The 18,431-nt window shown below is 42.6% G+C and overlaps 1 protein-coding gene across 1 annotated transcript in view; it reads right to left on the bottom strand.

Moving 5' to 3' along the window:
- LOC139052761 (mitochondrial amidoxime reducing component 2-like) overlaps positions 1-16,376 on the bottom strand; it is a 52,307-nt gene extending 35,931 nt beyond the window's left edge. The window contains exons 1-3 of the mRNA XM_070529840.1: positions 16,045-16,376; positions 11,185-11,454; positions 1,502-1,684 (exon numbers count right to left, since the gene is read on the bottom strand). Coding sequence (XP_070385941.1) covers positions 1,502-1,684; positions 11,185-11,429 — 428 coding nt within the window. The 5' untranslated portion in view covers positions 11,430-11,454; positions 16,045-16,376. The remainder of the gene's footprint in view (positions 1-1,501; positions 1,685-11,184; positions 11,455-16,044) is intronic.
- Positions 16,377-18,431: the final 2,055 nt, after the last annotated feature.

The following is an 18,431-nucleotide window of genomic DNA, read 5'->3' on the forward strand; positions in this document are numbered from 1 at the left end:
TTCATGAATGGCTGTTCATTTTTACATTGTCAGTGGTACTGCACTTATAAACTGGTGTACTGCAAGTGTTGCGAATTTCAAAATATAATCATACTTCATCAATATCTGTCTGGGAGTCTACTCAGTACAGTCCAAGAACTTCCTTTTGCATGTGCTGTACGAACAGTTAGGGAAATCACTGCCTACCGGGCTAGCGAAATTGTGATATGCGATGTTGTGCCAGCACATGCAGGTAGCGGGTGCTGGGCTCTTTCTTATATTTTTTACATGTCAAAGTCAGCACTTATCGACCATGGCAACAGCGCAATTATGGATCCTTATCTCATTAGTTTAGGCTCATTAGTTTGACCAGTCGTCAAAACCAAATTGTTACTTCCAAATCGCAAGTTGTACGTCGAACTACCCTCGAGTGTGAAGAGTGGGAACGGCCCAGTACTCTCACTCATTAGCTGCAGTGCCAGGTGTCGTAATTTTGCTGCTCAAATCACTGGTTAGTCACGCTGACCTTTCTGTTGCGACTGTACAAAAAGTAAAGCTAAGCTGCAAAAGCAAGCGCAAAATAACGAACCGAATTCTCCACGACACCTTGTAAGTCTTAAAATTGATTTCCACAATGGTTTCGATGAGATGCCTTAGGAATTTCTGCATCTCTTTTCTACACATAATTTTTTGCAATGTTTCTAATACCAGACTTGAAGCTGCTATAAAATGCGTTCAAGCCGGACATTAGACTAGATATGCAATGGTTTCTGCAGTATGAGCTTCTATCCCACGTCTTCTTTCGGACGTTTTCATAGTCTTGGATAAACGGTGAAAAAAATGTCATGTACCCCTTTTGTGCTACCTGGGCTGTAGTCAAAAATCATAACCAGACTTCAAATGCATCTTTAGAAAAACCAAGAACAGAAGCGTAGACAAAAAAATTGCGAGACATTGCTGTCTTGTGTCGCCTTTCCCCTTCATTCTTCATGCTTTTCTAAAAAAACCCTTACTAACTTGCTGGAATTTAAACTCTTCTGTAGGCCTCAAATGCCTTAAAACGCTGTTTTAAGGCATTTAAGGCATCTTAGGTGGCCTTGCACAGTTGGCTAAGCAAAGCTTAGAACTTTCCACGTATTCTGTATTGCTGCAGCTGTTTTGCCCATTGTGCGAGATTAGTGCAGCAGGAGCTGAATGTGAACAATGACACACATGGTCAAGGTGGCATATTTTTTAAGGCAAACCCTAAATAAAAAAAAGACATGAAATATAATTTCATTACATTTAAATCACTTAGGATAAGTGATATGCCACAGCTTGCAACACAGAATTGACTTTTCTTTTTTCCCCACCATTCCCAGCATTACTGAAATGCAGTTGATAAAGAACTGCAGTCCCATATAAAAATGAGACAGTTGACATAACTAAATGTGGTCACTGGCAGCTGAAAGGAGCACATGTGACATATGGATAAACACTAGCCCACTATTCAGCACTAATATGCAACATGAAAGACACTTGCCTGACAGTGAATGAAGGCACATTCTGTTCCTCTGAGTCATGGAGATGAACTACCAGTGGTGGATACCCGTTCACAGTCAGTGTCAACATCAAATTGTTTTCATCAAAGACGACTCTGATCATGCCAAGACGGGGCTCTTCGCGCATTGAAACAAAGTAGTCATCTTTTACAAGGAGCATTTGCCTGAAAGTAAAAGTCACCATTTCAAAAGGAAGCTACAGGAATAACCTTTTGCGGCATTGCACATCATCTTGTAAGCAAAGACCGAGTACCAAGGCACCTTTCTTGACAGAACAATCAGCGGTGCCGAGGCTATGTCAAATGATATAATTCAAGACACATCATAAGTAGTGGAAACATGTCCAACACAATGTTAACAGCACTGATATCCATTGGCACAGAAACCAGTGGTGCTTAACCCACGAAGAAAAGAACTCAAATAAGTCCTCCAAGCCACCTTCCTTAAGTGTCCATGCTTTAAAATATAAAGAAAAAAAACACTTCAGCCTCCTACAGAGTTCCAAGCTTACTGCGGTCAATGCATAATATGTTTGGAAATTTCATTTTATGGACATTTACAGTATGCAAGAGGTATTTGAGTGCATGCTGAAGAATTCAGGAATGGCAACAGCATTTCAGAAAACATTTGTTAATCTAGAATCTCACTTATACAATTTCTCGGTGCCAACGTTCGCGACTGATAACACAAAAGTGACCCAATACAGTTATGCTTACTTTTACTAGTTCATACATTCCCGGAAAACATGATCCTTCGGTACCAACTTTGAGTACACCCACAAACTGAAGTCGTACGATATGTTTTCAGGCAGCTAAATCACCTGTAAACAAGAAAAGGCACAAGGCACGTATGATCAGCAATAGTAGCTGCCTGCCGCAACAGCTTTCCCATCATACTCGCCCACCAGTCGAGCATAAAAATGCTGGCACGCACTGAGTTTCCTGTTCCGGTACCAGCAAAACTGCCGGGTGGTTGCACACCACATTCACAACTATCACTGCTAACCGTATTGCAATAAGCATCTTCACCTATCTGTTCACAGCATGTGGGGCGTAGTGCCATTGGAAAGTGCACTGCACACACTTAATAGGCAATAACCCAAACTCGCCGGCATTCTAACCTGCAAGCAGCGCGAAGTGAGCATCACGTTTTGCCCTAGTGGCATCGTAGGCACCATATTTGCATTGTAGGCACCAGCATCATAGGCGCCTCCCAGCTCAATCTCATTTCAATTTTTCTGTCGCTGTTTTAAAGCACTACGTCACAGGAAAACGACAGCTTGCATCTCGGGTTGGTCGGGCCCAAAAGCTCCACGCAAGCAGACATCTCTTGCCCCAAAGATATGCACCAAGTGGGCATGTTAAAACTTCCCGCCAAAATGCCCTGCTCGTCTCGAAGAAGCTGCTGACCCAGACTGAATTTGAGCAGTGCAAACGTAAGCCTGCTGAAGCACGAAAACGACAACAGGCAACTTGGGCCCCACTAGCTTGGCATGCATTGGTATCTCATGCTAAATGATTCTCGCAACACTTTACATTGCGTAGGTATCAACTACAGTTGAGCGTTGAATTTTTTTGCGAGTTCAGACAGTGTGTTCTCCCGGTTAAAACTATTATATACTATATAAAACTAAAAAAATTTATTAGTTACATTTTTTACATTGGTTCTTTCACTGCTGTTTCCTAAGACTGCTCAATAAGATCGTCTTCAGCCTCAACAAGTGACCGACTTTGGCTTCAATAACGACTGCATGCTTGGATCAAGTGCTGTGTTTTCACGTCCGCCAGCGCTTCCACAATAGCAGCCTTTAGCCAGCTTTTAAAACTGCATGGCTGTTTATTCGATGCCCTCTCATTGATGCCCTCCCCCATATAAAGCAGCATAGCAGGTCTAAATTATCGGGAACTAAGATGCCACAGTGAGGGTGATGTGGCCATAGAAGTTCATAGCCAGCCACTTTTGAGCTGTGCAGGTGATGTGGGAGGAATAAAATCCACTACTTAGGAGCAACCCCTAATGATTGTATGCGCACAAGACCTGACTGATGTCTTCGCCACATGAAGCCGATCTGCCAAGAATATCAATAATATAAGGGCTCTCACTTATGATGACCTCCACCTGCTGGAGAAACTAAACAGCCTGAATGAAATTGTATCACAGGCAGTGCTTGTTTCTCTTGTCGCAGATGACAATTGAGCATGCCCTCCTGTCTCACTCCAAAAAGCAGGAGAGAGAGAGAGAGAGACTCTTAGAAAAATAGAATTTCGCCGGTGCGTATACAACCACTGGCATGCTACTCTGTATAGGGATGGGGAATCGGATTAAAAAATTTCAGAAGAGAGTGGAAGAGAATAAAAATAAATATTAAATATGCAAGTGGACTTGATACTGATAGTTACAGGTGACATGGCGGGTAAATTTGGACTTTTGTCTATGAAATGTAGAATCTTTAAAGCTATCCTATTACACCTATTTCTGACAGGTATTTGAACAATAAATCCAAAACCCGCCACTGTTTTGAAGGGCTGGGTTTTGGACTTAAATACTGGGTAATGTCAAAGGATCGTGGCAAATCATGTCCATTTGTTGCTCAAAAAATTGTCTCTCGTCACAGTATGCGGGGAATTCTAGCAATATGTGCTCCATTGTCTCTAAGTTGCCATAGTTATTACAGTAGGGGTTAGTGGTAAGCCCTATGCCGTAAAGATAATTGTTTGTGTATGCCACGTTCAGCTGAAGACAATGGTACGTCTCTAAGTGTCGACGAAGTGGTCGTGGAATTTTCCGTCGCATTTCTGGGTAAATGTACCGCAGGAAGTTATCTTGGTGAAGCGGCAGATTCCAGATGCGGTCTTTTTCTTGATAGGCATATTTTTTTCGCCATGTTTGAAGCCATATTTGAAACTTCAAAAAGCAGGAGATTTCTCCACAGCTGAGAATGTGGCATTACCCAATTGCTGCGGTCAGCATGTAAGGTAACTAAGATTGCATGCGGCTTCATATCTTGTGTCAAACTAGAGGCTGCAATGCTCGAAAAAATGTAAGTATGTAACAGAGGGGTCAATGAATAAGAATTGCCTAGATGGAGAGACTTAGAACTTAAATGTCCATAGCATACGAAGCAGTGTCCTCAAATGCCTCACCCACCCTGTACTTTGAACGACCTGCCAGAATATTATTCATTTGCTCTTCAAGTCCTTTTTCTAGAGAAAATAAAAATATATGCCGATTCATATGACGACCCCAACAAGGTGACCAACAGACTACAATTACAATCTTCAAATAATACAGGAGCATTATCCTTGAAAGGCATCTCACAGATCATGCATAGGCCAGGAAAGGTGTGTGAGTGTGTGTGTATACACACATACATATATACTATACTACACGGTGTTTCAGCCAACACTCAAAATATTTAAAGTTGCCTGTGGCAGATATCACAATTCTAGTCTATGAGCTGGTCTACTCAAAGACACAGAGACTACTAGCAAAACAAATTAAAATGCATAATCAATTACCAAAAATCACTAATGAAGTTAACTAATTACCTTATGGCTCATATTACAACTTACAAATTCTAGAGGGTGGGACTGCACGGCGTATGCACTTGAAAAAGAATTGTGCGGCTGACACTATTTACAAAATATGGACCATCAAACTTGCGGTAAAAATGCACTGTTGTTCCACTTGCTTAAAGGGACCCTCAAAACAATTTTGATGATTTGGTACAAATATACTGAGTCATTCGAGTAGGTACTTCTGATCATCAATTGATGCATGTAAGTGTTCCGCGTAAAGCGTGTAATTTATTACAAGGTTTTAAAAATGTACATCGCTGCCGCTCACAGCACATCACTCGGCAAAATTGTAAGCCGTCCCTATCCATTTTACGTAAATTTCCCTAATGACGTTAGTAGGGCGCGCTATCCGATTACGTATATGTCCAGAGCGAATCATGGATAATTTTTCCAACTTTATGGTGAACAAATGTTGTTCATAATAGTTTAAATGTTAGTTAATTTGTTTCTATGAAAAGAAAGTAACCGAAAGAGAATGCACAAGAACAATTTCTCCCTACAACTGAGCACTTCCGGCACACAGCAAGCGTTGTTTGCTTGTGTTACAACATGCTCTGTCTTTGACGAGAGCTCCGCGGTTAGTGTCAGTCAGTCTTTTTGTGAGCACCATGATTCGCCTTTATTGCATTGTGGGCTTCAAACATAGCGACTGGAAATATGTCAAGCTATGACATCGTGTCCCTCTGCAAGGCCACAGACAAGCGGAGTGGCTGCAGCGCATCGGATTGTCGCTATGTGATCGGCGCCAGGATTTGCGCGTTTGCGGCCGTCACTTTACACCGGAGGATTACTACAATAGAGTTTCATGAGCCCGGTATTCGGGTAAACGCAAGCAAAAGGGGACAGGGCTTGGCCATTTGACCGTGCCATTTCACGAGATGAGCAGAAACGTAAATGTTAATGGTCTGTACCATGCAGCCACCTGGTGGCACAGAGCTCAACCAAACAACACCGTAGCAGTAACGAAATGTATTCTCCTCTGCTGCTGGTGTGAACTTTTCACTGGAGTGTAATCATTAACACATTGTTTTTGTAAACGTTTAAAATGTGTTACACTTGGTTAGAGCAATATTAGCTCTTTGTTTGGCTGGTTAAGCTCTGCGCTAAAATCTGGCTGGACCGTACAGACCGATCAGGCCGCTCACGTATGTCTACGCTAAAATACCCATCCGTCAAAATGCAAAGCTCGCCTGCGGTTACCGGAATACCAGGCATGTTCAGCGCTGCGACAGAATGCTCGCAACACACGCTGCTTCGATAACTCTCGCTTAGGGTCAACAGCCAAGCAGCTGGCGGAGAGCTTGAAGAGACTTTGCACGCGCTCGTAGAGAACTGGAAGTAGATGACATGATGTGCCATCACGACGCAGACCCAGTGAAGGCGTGGCTATGGAGGATGCATGGCTATGGAGGAGGATAACTTGTAATCGCCTGTAGCTCTCTTAATGAGACACTTCACACAAATTATGGTGCGAATGATTAACATTACCTGTACCCTGTGCATCTAGAAAATTTGTCCAAACAGTTTCAAGGGTCCTTTAACAAAATGTTTTATGCATTGAAGCACAAAATGAACTGGAATGCCAATGCATTTCTCTACAAAGTTCAGGTAATAATATCTCAAAACTGGCGTCAGCCTGAGAATTTGTTCCAAGTGGATCTGCCTTCAAACTTGTTGGCCTTGTTTGCCTTGTCAGAGTTGTTTTACTCGAAGCACATACGAAAGTGCACAATTTTCTTTAGGGTCATACCCACACTGACGAGAAAAGCGACCATAATCCTTTTACTGACATAAAATGCTCAAACATGTGGCCCTGTTCCTCTATTACAAAAACACTATTCAACAGAAGCTGCCCACCACAACAGGTATGTATGTGCAACATTGATAAACCCAAATATCAAATCTATTAAAATAAAAAGAAATGAGTGGCCACTGCTTACTCCACTTTTCCCAACCGCGCTGCACTTATCTTTCAGTCACTGTCACGAAGGACTTGTTTATTGAACAGAAACAGTGGCATTTACAGTAGTGTGGGTGTGGTTAACTCTACTTCGACGCTTCTTCCTACATTCAGCTTACCACTGCATGGTGTGGTTTCCCCGACAAATGCCGCAGCTTGCAGGAGATTGTTAAAACAAAAAAGAGGATGTTACCTTGGCCTTAAACTACTACTGATGAGCAACACGAAAAATTTAGTCACGTAACTTGCATACAACCATGTTTATACCTTAAATGAGTTCAGACAATAACAGTTTAATTACGCCCACCACAACATTGTTTCCAGTAAGATACTTGTAAAGAAAACCTATAATAGGAGAAAACAGGAATATGTGCAAGTAAAACGCTGCACTTTCTTTTCAAGGTACACTCTAGCCAAATTGCATAACCAAATTATCATATCAACAAAAGAGTAATTACTTTTTCTGAAAGATGTACACAAGCAAAAAATTAAAAGACCAGTATTCAGGCATGTAAGTTAAGAATAACGACCTGTAAAAAAATGTATAGTATAGTAAGGAAAGAAAAAGACCAAAGCGGTAATGTAAAAGGAACTGTCAATATGACTATATGAAATAGTACGCCAATATGACCAAAATTTATTGCACTGCACATTATTCCACTCTGTCCTATTTATTAAGCTTTTAATGCTTTCTCTAGCAGCCTGCCCTGCAGCATAGATCTGTATTTAAATAAAAGCATGGAGACCCTTTTCATGTATAAAATGCAATAGCAGGTTAACAAACTTATCGTCCATGAACAAAGGCCTATAAATGTCTGCAGGATGAGCTGACAGCTCAGCAGCCATAAAAATACCCTCTCGAGAAGCTCTCAGTCTTGGGAAGAATCTCTATAGGCAGTGAATGTACACTGTAGACAATGGAGCAACACACACTGGACAGTTCACACAGTCATCATGAGCTAATATACACATTCCACAAAACACAAAAGCTGTGCCTCCTGGCTGTTTCAGTGCTTGCACAAAAATTGCACAAAATTAAGCACTGCAAGCAATGGGCAACACATAAGCAGTACATTCACACAGACAAAAAATACAAAACAGTGAAAACCTAGGTTGCACTTCATATTTTTTAACAAGCTTTGTACGAAAACATTAAGACATCAAAGGAGTACTCGCATGACATTTTCAACTCTCCATTTTATTTTTCTTTAAATAAAGACCCTAGACCTAGAAACCTTAGAAAATGTACTGGAAAACGTCAAAGTACCCTAAATAATTTATTATAATGGCTCTTTCCTTTTCTTCCTCCATGAATGAGTAGTTCCATTAATTTTTAGGAAGCTACGAATACACAAAGCAATGTTACTGTTCAACCATTTACTGAGATGTTTTTAGCCGTTGGATTACACTTGTAAAATTTCTGCATCGAGCAATTCCACTCTAAAGAAACTGCTTTTGTAATAAATTGAAAAGCTATACCCAAACTATACACACAGGTTTACACACACACAACTAAACAAATTACTAAGACCCTGAGAAAGATATGGGATTCAGTTTGCAGCTGGGTACTTCTAAGGCCAGACAACTTCCAAGCAACAATATGTCATGCACTTTAATCTACATACCTCACCATCATTCAATCGTCTTCACAATACATGAACGTCATACTTCACCTTGTACACACCGATACATTATGATACTGTTGTCAGTGCACATTGAAAATCATGCCCACATGCTATTTATGAGCCCTCACAATACTTATGAACAAAATGAAGTAGGTTACAGTCGAATCTCGTTAAAACAAAGTCCCATTCAACACAAAGATATTTTTGTTATATCCAATATTTGCTATAAGCTCCCACACTTAGATCGGCTTTAATAAAATTTACTATCAGGTCTTTCCAAAGTAAACGCAAGTGTAATATGGCTCTAATAGACAAGCAAAGGTCTCCTAAGGATTTTGATGGCTCATCAGTGACTTGCCATGTCAATACGTGGCACCAGTACAACAAAAAATTACATGCACTGGCTTCGAGTCATCACTAATATACGCGTAGTGCACGCCGATGGACGCGCCATTGGTGGCGGCTTTGCGCCAAACACACGGGGGACGAGCCAGCCACGCGCCGTAGTTTGTTGTGCAGTTGATAGTGCTTCTCTGCCTTATTCACGTTTTCGGAGCAAAATAGGCAACCCCCTTCATATGTGTGGGGTGGCCAAAGCTTCAAGGAATGTCGAAGAATTGTTGCAGGGTGGGGGGCTCAAATACCGGCAAAAACGTGCCAGCGATACGCTTCTAATAACCCCCGCGCCCCCAGGCCTCATCGGCGAGAGCAACGGTAGCAATGGATCGTCGCTTCGGCGAGAAATTTCTTGTTCGCATCTTTTCCTTTGTCTTGCCAGTGTTTGTTGCCAGTGTCGTGCCACTCGATCATAGACGCGTAAGCGGCGAAGTTCGTCTGCAGTGCAGCATGTGGTTTAAAGGCATTTTGCTAAAGTTCGGAATGCCGTTTGCTGCTTATATTGTTTTCCGCTTCTTTACCGCGTTGCGCTAGCTAGGCAGCACGACTGCACTAGTGCATTGTGTTGTACATTAAAGCTACTGCAGTTTGCAAGAACTGAAATTGTTGTTTTTATGTGACTCGATAAATCCTCGCACCAGCTGTCCCGCACTTAATGTTTCACATATATTTTATGCGTGGCTTCACACATGTTTAACTGTTGCTAGTTGCTTCATGAATAACTCTTGTTGATTCATTTCAGCTTCGAGGTTTTCACCCTGCCTCGTTTGTAAAGGGTATAAATCAGGCTGTGTCTTATCAGAATGATACCAAGCAAGTGCTTCTTTAAGAGCTTTATTCTTTTCACCCAAAGGTGTCTCAGATATTGTGGTTTTTTGGAAAATGTGTTCAGAAAATAGGTATTTCAGGGCGAGAATTGCTAATAGTTGCTGCATATGGTATTTTTGTTCCATTTTTCGCTGCAAAGTTCGCGTCACGTTTGGGAAGTCATCACACCTCGACACTGTCTGAGCAAACTTAGCAAGCCGACTGATTTGTTTGTTTCAGAACGTAGTCCCTTCTTGCATGTGAACTTTGTACTCAACTTAATTCTTTTTTATTACGCTTACACCACAGAACACTAAACCCGGCCTTGCCGCCAGCGCTCATCTACTTTTACTGGTGCTGCTCTGCCTTTAAATATATTGTCTGGCACCTCTATCTAGTAACATTTTGAAAAAAGTACTGGAAAGTTAATCGGACTTTAGCTTTGTACGTTTCCAAGCAGCTCCCTTGGGGAATTTAAATTTGCAAGAACTGCAGCGGCAGTACAGCGCTAACACGCGCTTTTATTAACCCGTGCGTTTGGTGACTTTGTTGACTAGTGTACGCGTTTCCATCAATAAATTTGCAATTACTCTTCTTGAGGCGACTTTGACTGCACTTATTCGGCGATGTCACATGTATTAATCAGCAGAAAAATCACAACGGCATATGCAGACATTGCACTGTGCGGATTTGTTTGACAGAAGTCTGCGCTAACGACGGGTGCTTATTATTAATGTACAGAAGGAGCATTACGGTAAGGGTAGAATTTTAAGAAAAACAATCAATACATCGCATTACTCAACAAAATTTACCTGCTAGTTAACATTAGCTGCACTTCGTGTAAATGGGATTCCTGGCGTTTGTCTGCGGGATGCACCTGGCACATATGTGGACCATGTTGTCCCAAACGCCAGTAACATTGTGTCCATACCCGCTTCCACAGAGGTCTGCGTCTTCCCTACAGCTGTTACCACAGAAGAATCAGTCTGGCACCTGAATAAAAGAGAAATCGCAACCGCGAACTTCAGCCATCCTTGCGGCAAAGGGTTGTCTGCTACTGCTCCCGCTGGTACTGTTGGGAGCACCCAATAGGTGGCTATCAGTGGCGCCTCTATGGGCGGTGCACGAGGCGTATACAATAATGTGACTGGTGTTATCACCCAAGATCAGCATGTTTGTTTGCCAGTTGTATGTAATTGAAGTGTGTTATGTGTCACTTGAAGTTGCTTTTGCCGAGTACAGCCACCAACAGATCGGCAACAGCTCAGCAACAGAGCTGCAATGCATGGAATAATCACCTGTCCTTGAGCCCCTTGTAGACTGGCCCAGCCACAGTGCAGTCAGCATATGGCACCTCTATGCCAGCAAGGGACTTGATAGGGTAGATGGTGATGTTGACCAAACGAGCCACAGGCACAAAGTTGCTGGCGGCAGCCTTGCGCTTGAGCCAAATGTAAGACGCCGCTGCGACCGCCCCACCCACAACTGTGGCTGTGAAGGCAACTGTGCCAAGATGGGGTGCTCTCAGGATTGAAGATGCCATGACCAAGTTTCTTCAAACGCAGAACCTGCACACACCTTCATGTCAGCACAAACGGTTGCGTGAAATCTCATTGGGATACTTTACTACATGCAAAATACTGCAACCGTGGCTCTCAACATAAGCACACTATGGTACCCAGACAGCTTTGGGTGCTGCACTATGAAACACTCTTACCCAGCAAAGATAGCTGGCTTCAAAAGTAGTAGGTAAGAAGGGATTTGAAATCCAACAGTCAAATCAGTGCAAGAGCTCAAGGCTCCACTCAGGAGAGTGAAGTCTTGAAGCTTTCTGTAGGGAGTGACCTTGCTGCTACTGCATGCTTTCATCTCCTTCAGACCCTTCTTGCAATTTCCATTTGCACCACTGTCTAAAAGCACAATCAGTACATTATCACTAAGTGCAGCAGTGGTAGGAAGACACTTCACTTTCACTTCGCTTGAGAAGAGAAAGAAGCTTGCATATATATGAGTTTGCACTGACGTCATCCTAGCCACCACAATGGAGCACCAGAACTGCGAGAAGCTGCATCTGTTGGCATCTCATGTCATGGTTCTGCCAGTTTTGCCATGGTTCTGGCACAGACGGCGTCAGCATTCCAAACACGTCTCTATGACATTGAAGCAGTTTATTTGTGGCAGTGAATACAATACACTGATGGCTGACATTATCCTGGCTGCCACGTTGGAGGACCAGCATGGTGAGAAGCTGTGTCCATGATGTGACATGCAAGCTATCTATAGTACCACTTGGACTGCAACCGACTCATAAGCATCGAGGTGACAATGCAGTGCTTGTTGTTCTGGCTTTCTTCGTCTCAATCTCTTGCGCTACCCATACCAATGAATCTATATGTGACAACCATGCATTGGAGAGGCATAACAACCATACACATGGTGGGAACAATGATCATAGTGAGAGAAATGTGACTGGGGATGTTTCTTTATAGGTCGTATTTGAGCCTCGCAATAAACATACATTAGGCAAAGTATTCTTTGCTCTTTCAAAATCGTTTAAAGCTATGGTCATAAACCTGTGCACATCTTAAAGTACTACGCAGCAAATCTACTAAATGTTTTACAACAGATGCATGGAATGGCAGTTTGCAAATGTGCATGCACTATTTACCTACAGCACGTAGAATGTAAGCTGGCTTGTGCAAGCTTTTGTGCAACAATAAACGAAGAGGAAGAATTAGCTTGAACTTCTTTTTCAGAAAGCGAGAGGATGGAACAGACCCGTCCAGTCGTTCTTGCTGTACATGGCAGAATGCAGAATATAAGCCTGCGAAGGCCAATACCACAGTCATGGGATCTTCTTGAAGACACGGTAGCCCGCGTTAGTCACAGAGCAATATTGTCCAGTGATACAAGTTAAAGGATTCTGAAAAATATTCAAGTGGCTGATGCTGACACAGATGTGCTGGCACAGAAAGTGCACGAAGACTGGAAATAGCACAGTTCAGCACAGGTAATGAGCTCACTGTCACTGTCCATATTCTTCAATCGAAGTGTTGCTGTCACCATACAGCTGGCGACAGACCTCTGTCCACATCCCTGGGTCGATCACCTCATCCTGCTGTTCGGCTTGCACTCGCACAGGAACGAAAGGCTGGATTTATGCCAGCAGTTTCCGTTTGTAGTTGGTGTTACTGTCCACCAGGAGCCTCAAGTTTGTTCAAGTGCAATTTCCACTATTCAGAAATTCATTTAAGTGAAAGATTTTTGCTTAGAATGCATGAGAAAACCGGCGGAGATTTTCTAAGAGTTTGTTATTCATAAATGTTCGTTGAACTGACGTTAGTACAACAAAGAACTTAGTGTATATCACCATCAACTATTGCACTGAGTCGACTGTCACATGCTTGAGTTGTTTGTGACACCACATGAATTTCAACTATAGTTTCGGTGATGAGATTAGTCTCCTGATAAAATAGTGCTGCACTTGAAGCACATATTAAACTAGCTGTATAAAATGTGATATAATAATTATTTGTGTTACTCAGGGAATTGAGGCTGCACATCATAAATGTAGGGCCGGGGCACAATGTTTTTGTGTCAGTACACCCTTAATGAATTTCTCTAGGTGCAGTAACCGATTTTAAAAGACTAATAATTTTGATGCACAATTTGTTTTGCACTGTTGATGTCTTGTTTTAACTCGTGCAGCATACTAGAAACCACTGAGCCTGCCAATCCCTGTGTAAGCAGCTGCATCTTTCCCTGAGGTGGCACAAAGGACATTCTGTAGCTGTGATTTCATCAACCAACTTTCTGTGTGGTAGTCACAGTTGTCCACAGAAGATTGCAACAAAGTATTCCAGCATGCAAATCAAGTCTTTCTGGTTAGTGTAAATGGTGGGCCTCCTAATCAAAATATGGCTCCAGGGCCCACAATGAGCTCTTTGTGGTAGGCCAGCCACAATTCAGTTGCCACTCTAAGTAGTAATTTTTGAAAGCACCCCAAATCAGTTTTATTAGTTTATTTTTGTGTCTGTATAAGTACGTGTGCATGCATGTGTGTGTGTGAGAGACAATAGTATAGTTTTTTCAGCCATTATTTAAGCCAAGTAAGTCTTTTATAACATTGGTTACTGGGCAGATATATTCAAGAGAGAATTGTGAATGTGCCTTTACTGCCTTTTAAGCTTACGATTCCGTCAAGTCTCAGTTTGTTCTATTCCTGCACTGCTTGCCCCCCCCCCCCCCCTTTATTTGAAAATGAAGCCTACTATATTTAGTGATGCTCTCAAAAAAGGTAATTGGTCCCTGTACCTGTTTTATAAACATTTCTATTACCATTTTAACTAAGACAATGTTATTTTCTGTTACAATGACAATTCAGATTTCTAAGTTCTCTGTAAAGAAGTTGCAATTACTAAGGACCCACTCTATTAGTCACATGCATAGTAGCCACACTGAGTCACACTTGCATTTATGAAATAAACTGCAGTGTTTACTGCTTCCCTTAAGCATATATAAGCCATTATGCAAGGCTGTGTCTGTGTAGAGACAGGAAACAGCCTTTATGCATGCTGTTTTATCCTCCTTAATATGCGCTCTCCAAAAAATGTTCACTCAATATGTTCATCTGCCATTAATACTGCATGCAACCATTTGTTTAGAGTACAGTTTACCTGAAATGATAGCGGTATTTATTGGCTGTATTCGTTCGTGGAAATGGCATATGTGGCTCCTGCATATGGATCCATGTATTTTCATACCAGTGAAAGTCTACTGGTACACAAGATGCACACGCAGTTCAACCTACTGATGGCTTGTGGAAAAAGGGAAATAGAATCGTACATTTGTGGCACTATTTCACACAGACACGCTTATTAAGCGAATTGCTACAGCCGACATGCATGGTATGGCGTAATGTCAGGCAATACTCACCCCCTACTATCAAAACAATGATCCTTTCAGATTATCAAAATGTAGAACTGTTTACAAGCATGGTGCTGAAATTTTGAGAATGGCTGTACAAAATGACTGGACTGCAATGTACTATGTGCACTCAGCGCGTGCTTAGGCTGAACTGCTAAACTTATTTAAGCTGTATCTTAAATTCTTAAAAATAAAGAGGCATAATGAAATCCCCCTTTCTCTGCTGCACATGCATGGTGGCAGATATGTCATACTTTGTATGAAAACCTCCAATAATGTTACATTACCAAGTTTGGTACACATTAAAGTTGGTGAGTGCCGACACCATTTGACGACTAGAAATGCCTATACTTGCTCGAGCTAGGTAAGAACTGTAGTATTGCAGCTTACAAGGAGCAGTTTACAAGGTGAGGGAGAACAATACAGAGAGCACAAATACATTTCTTTGTGAATTTTGGAATAACGATTTCAGCATTTTGTTGCACTGTATTTATTACTTTAATAAATGATTATCAGTTTGGTATTTGTGCAATATTAGTGGCATGAAATCAAGGGCTTGACAACAGCTCATCTGGTTGGAAATTAACTTGGTACAAGAAAGACACTGACCACAATTAAAGTGAAAATTTTACTGTAGTTGCTTTTCTTGTGCGTTTGTAGTGACATGTAAAATATGAATTCAGCCTCACAGGATCGTAAACATGGTACGTAGAGCTAACTATAGCACCTGCGAAGCTGGCTGACCAAGCCTGGACATTGAATGTCTACACCGCAGCTACAGCAGTGCTTCCCAAGGTGGCTACTAGCCGTAAGGGGAGGGAGCATTAGCTAAGCTACCAGCTGGCTTGTAGAGTTCTAGATATAGAGCACAGCTTACAGAAGACGGCTACTAGCTGTGACCTAAACTAAATCAAGCTGGAAGGTAGACGTCTACAAGCTAGCTGCGTGCCTCCTTGGTCAGGGTCAATTTAAACCGCGCAACTGACCTCATTACCACCCTCCCCCCCCCCCCCCCCATCACAGCTATTTGCTACCAGTTACAACTAATGGAAACCAGAAATGAGGACAGCCGTTATAAATTACGAGGTACTGGACAGGGACACAGTTGGCGACGGTTACGTATGCCAAGAGGCGAAGGAAGCAAGCTGACACAATCGCGTACACTTGGCCACATGTAGCATGTTACGACAAGTAAAGTCGCAGGAGTGACACAAGGAGGAATCTGAACTCACCGCAATCCTTCAACACCACTCGCGTAAACAAGTTGTCCTTGCGATACAGGGATAAAAAACGCTGTCGTTCCTTCGCGCGCCGGGGTGCAGCTCAGAGCGAGTGGACGATAGCTCGAAGACCTACAACAGGAGTGGGACCTCTGTGATAAGCATGGGATCTTGTGGAGTGCCCTCCCCTCCCCATGTCTCGGCTCATGCTCTAAATAACCTGTCGCTTCAAACGTTTCGGCGGCTTCGAGTTTCGCAGCAGAATGACAACACGAAAGCGCGCGTAAACGACGTCAGTCAGCATCCAACAGATCCCGCCCCTGTCGCCGCTGCGCCGATGCTGCCGCAGCCCCGCGGTACTGTGGCGCTTCTGTCAAATGCTCGACTTATCAGTTTCGCTTTCGTTTTCTAACTGGTCTTCGCCAACCAAACAGGATTTTTTTTCTTTGCTTTGAATTTAGAGAAATACAAGGACTTGCTCTGGGCGCAAGGCATGCCATCATCATTGAACTTTTCACTTGTGGCAAGCTTCGACTATTTGAGTAATTCCTGCACCTAATTGACGGCATCGCAACTCCGGCAATTTTTCGAGGTCAGCGGATATCAATGAAATTTGCTGCGTGCGTTCTTCCGCATACTTCCGTAATTTCTTGGAAAGATCAGTTTATTTATTTCTTTCATGAGCTGGCGCTCACCCCCATTCATGTAGTCGACTCCTCTAAGGAGTTCGCGTACGAAGATTCCAGCAACGAAGTGGTCGCAAGGAGCCAAGCATCCCCTTATTCAAGTAGCGGTGGAAATTTAATACCCTTAAAAAAAGAAACTGTTCAAATCAAATCGCCTCCGGTAATCGCCTGTAACTAATATTTCTGGCCACTGTACTTCTTGCAAAAAATTCTGGTTAAGTAAATCTTGCAGCAATGCATCACTTATCAGGCGAACTTTGCGAATTTGGCGCGGGCTAGGTGCGTGCAACAAACGTATCAGAAGCATCTACGAGCGCTAACACCTCGCTGCCGCGTTCAAGTGATATAAGTGCAACATTAGTGAGATATAGCCTCTCCCCGTGTCATTTCCACGTCAAGCCGGATCGAGCATACGGAAGAGCTCTTTCTGTTGGTGGGCGGTCGCGCGCTTCTGCATAGAAGTCAATGCGATGCTTTCGCTCGTATTTGAATACGTCATTTGGTATCAATCTGAAAGAAAAATACTGCGCGCTCAAAGAAATAAATTATATATATATATATATATATATATATATATATATATATATATATATATATACACACGAGGGGAAGTGAAAAAGTAAAGGAATTTTGAAATTTCTCGCACTAGGGTTTGGTAACCCTGCTAGTATCCAGCGCTGAATTAGAGTCGCCTGCAACACTTCTATAGAACGTGTCACTCTTATTCCCGCGTTAGTCGTGAGAGTGTAGTAGACTGTAAAACATGACAGCTCCATTGTCGATCTGCACCAAGGAAGAAATTAGAGCAGCGATTCGCTTCTTGTTTGCGCAGGTGTTGAACCTGCGGAAATATTTGTCGAATGCAAGGGCAGTATGGTGACAGTTGTTTATCGCGAAGCAAGATCTGCGAATGGATAGAGCGTTTCAAACAGGGAAGAACTTTATTTGACGAGGAAAGATCGGGCAGGCCCATCGGCGTCAACGACTGAGAACAATTTGAAAGTCGTTGAGGGTATGGTGATGGAAAACAGACGAATCACAGTGGACTAAATCGTCAATACTTTACATATCAGCCATGGTTCAGCGTATTCCATTTTACACGACAGGTTCAATTTTCGGAAAGTGTGTGCAAGGCGGGTCCCGAAAGAATTGTCAGAGCAGCATAAGGCAGAAGACTTGGACATCTCTCGTAAACATTTGGCCCGTTATCGTCGCGAAGGAGATGGATTTTCACAGCAAATTGTAACTGTAGATGAAACTTGGGTACATAATCACGAACCGGAAAGTAAGGCTGCGAGCATGGTTTGGAAACACTCATCATAGCCAGAAGTTGAGAAATCGAAACGTTATCCATAAGCTGGTAACATATTATGCTAACACTATTCTGGGAGATGGAAGGTGTGGTAGCCGTTCATTTCACCCCATGAGGCGAAATTGTGAACAGTGAGAACTATATATTGTGATGTGTTGGGAACAAAACTGAAACCTGCATGCAATCAGATCCAAACGTCGTGGAAAACTGTAAAAAGGTGTCATCCTGCAGCAAGATAACGCTCGGCCACATTCTCCCAAACGGACGGCCGAAACAATAAAGGAGTTGGGATTCGAATTGCTGGAACACCCGCCATACAGTCCAGACCTGGCTCCAAGCGATTTTAATTTGTTTGGACCATTGAAGGAAGCGCTCTGGGGAAGAAGACTTGCAACCGATGC

The sequence above is a fragment of the Dermacentor albipictus genome, unplaced genomic scaffold (genome assembly GCF_038994185.2).
Source record: "Dermacentor albipictus isolate Rhodes 1998 colony unplaced genomic scaffold, USDA_Dalb.pri_finalv2 scaffold_33, whole genome shotgun sequence".
NCBI classification, from domain to species: Eukaryota; Metazoa; Arthropoda; class Arachnida; order Ixodida; family Ixodidae; genus Dermacentor; species Dermacentor albipictus.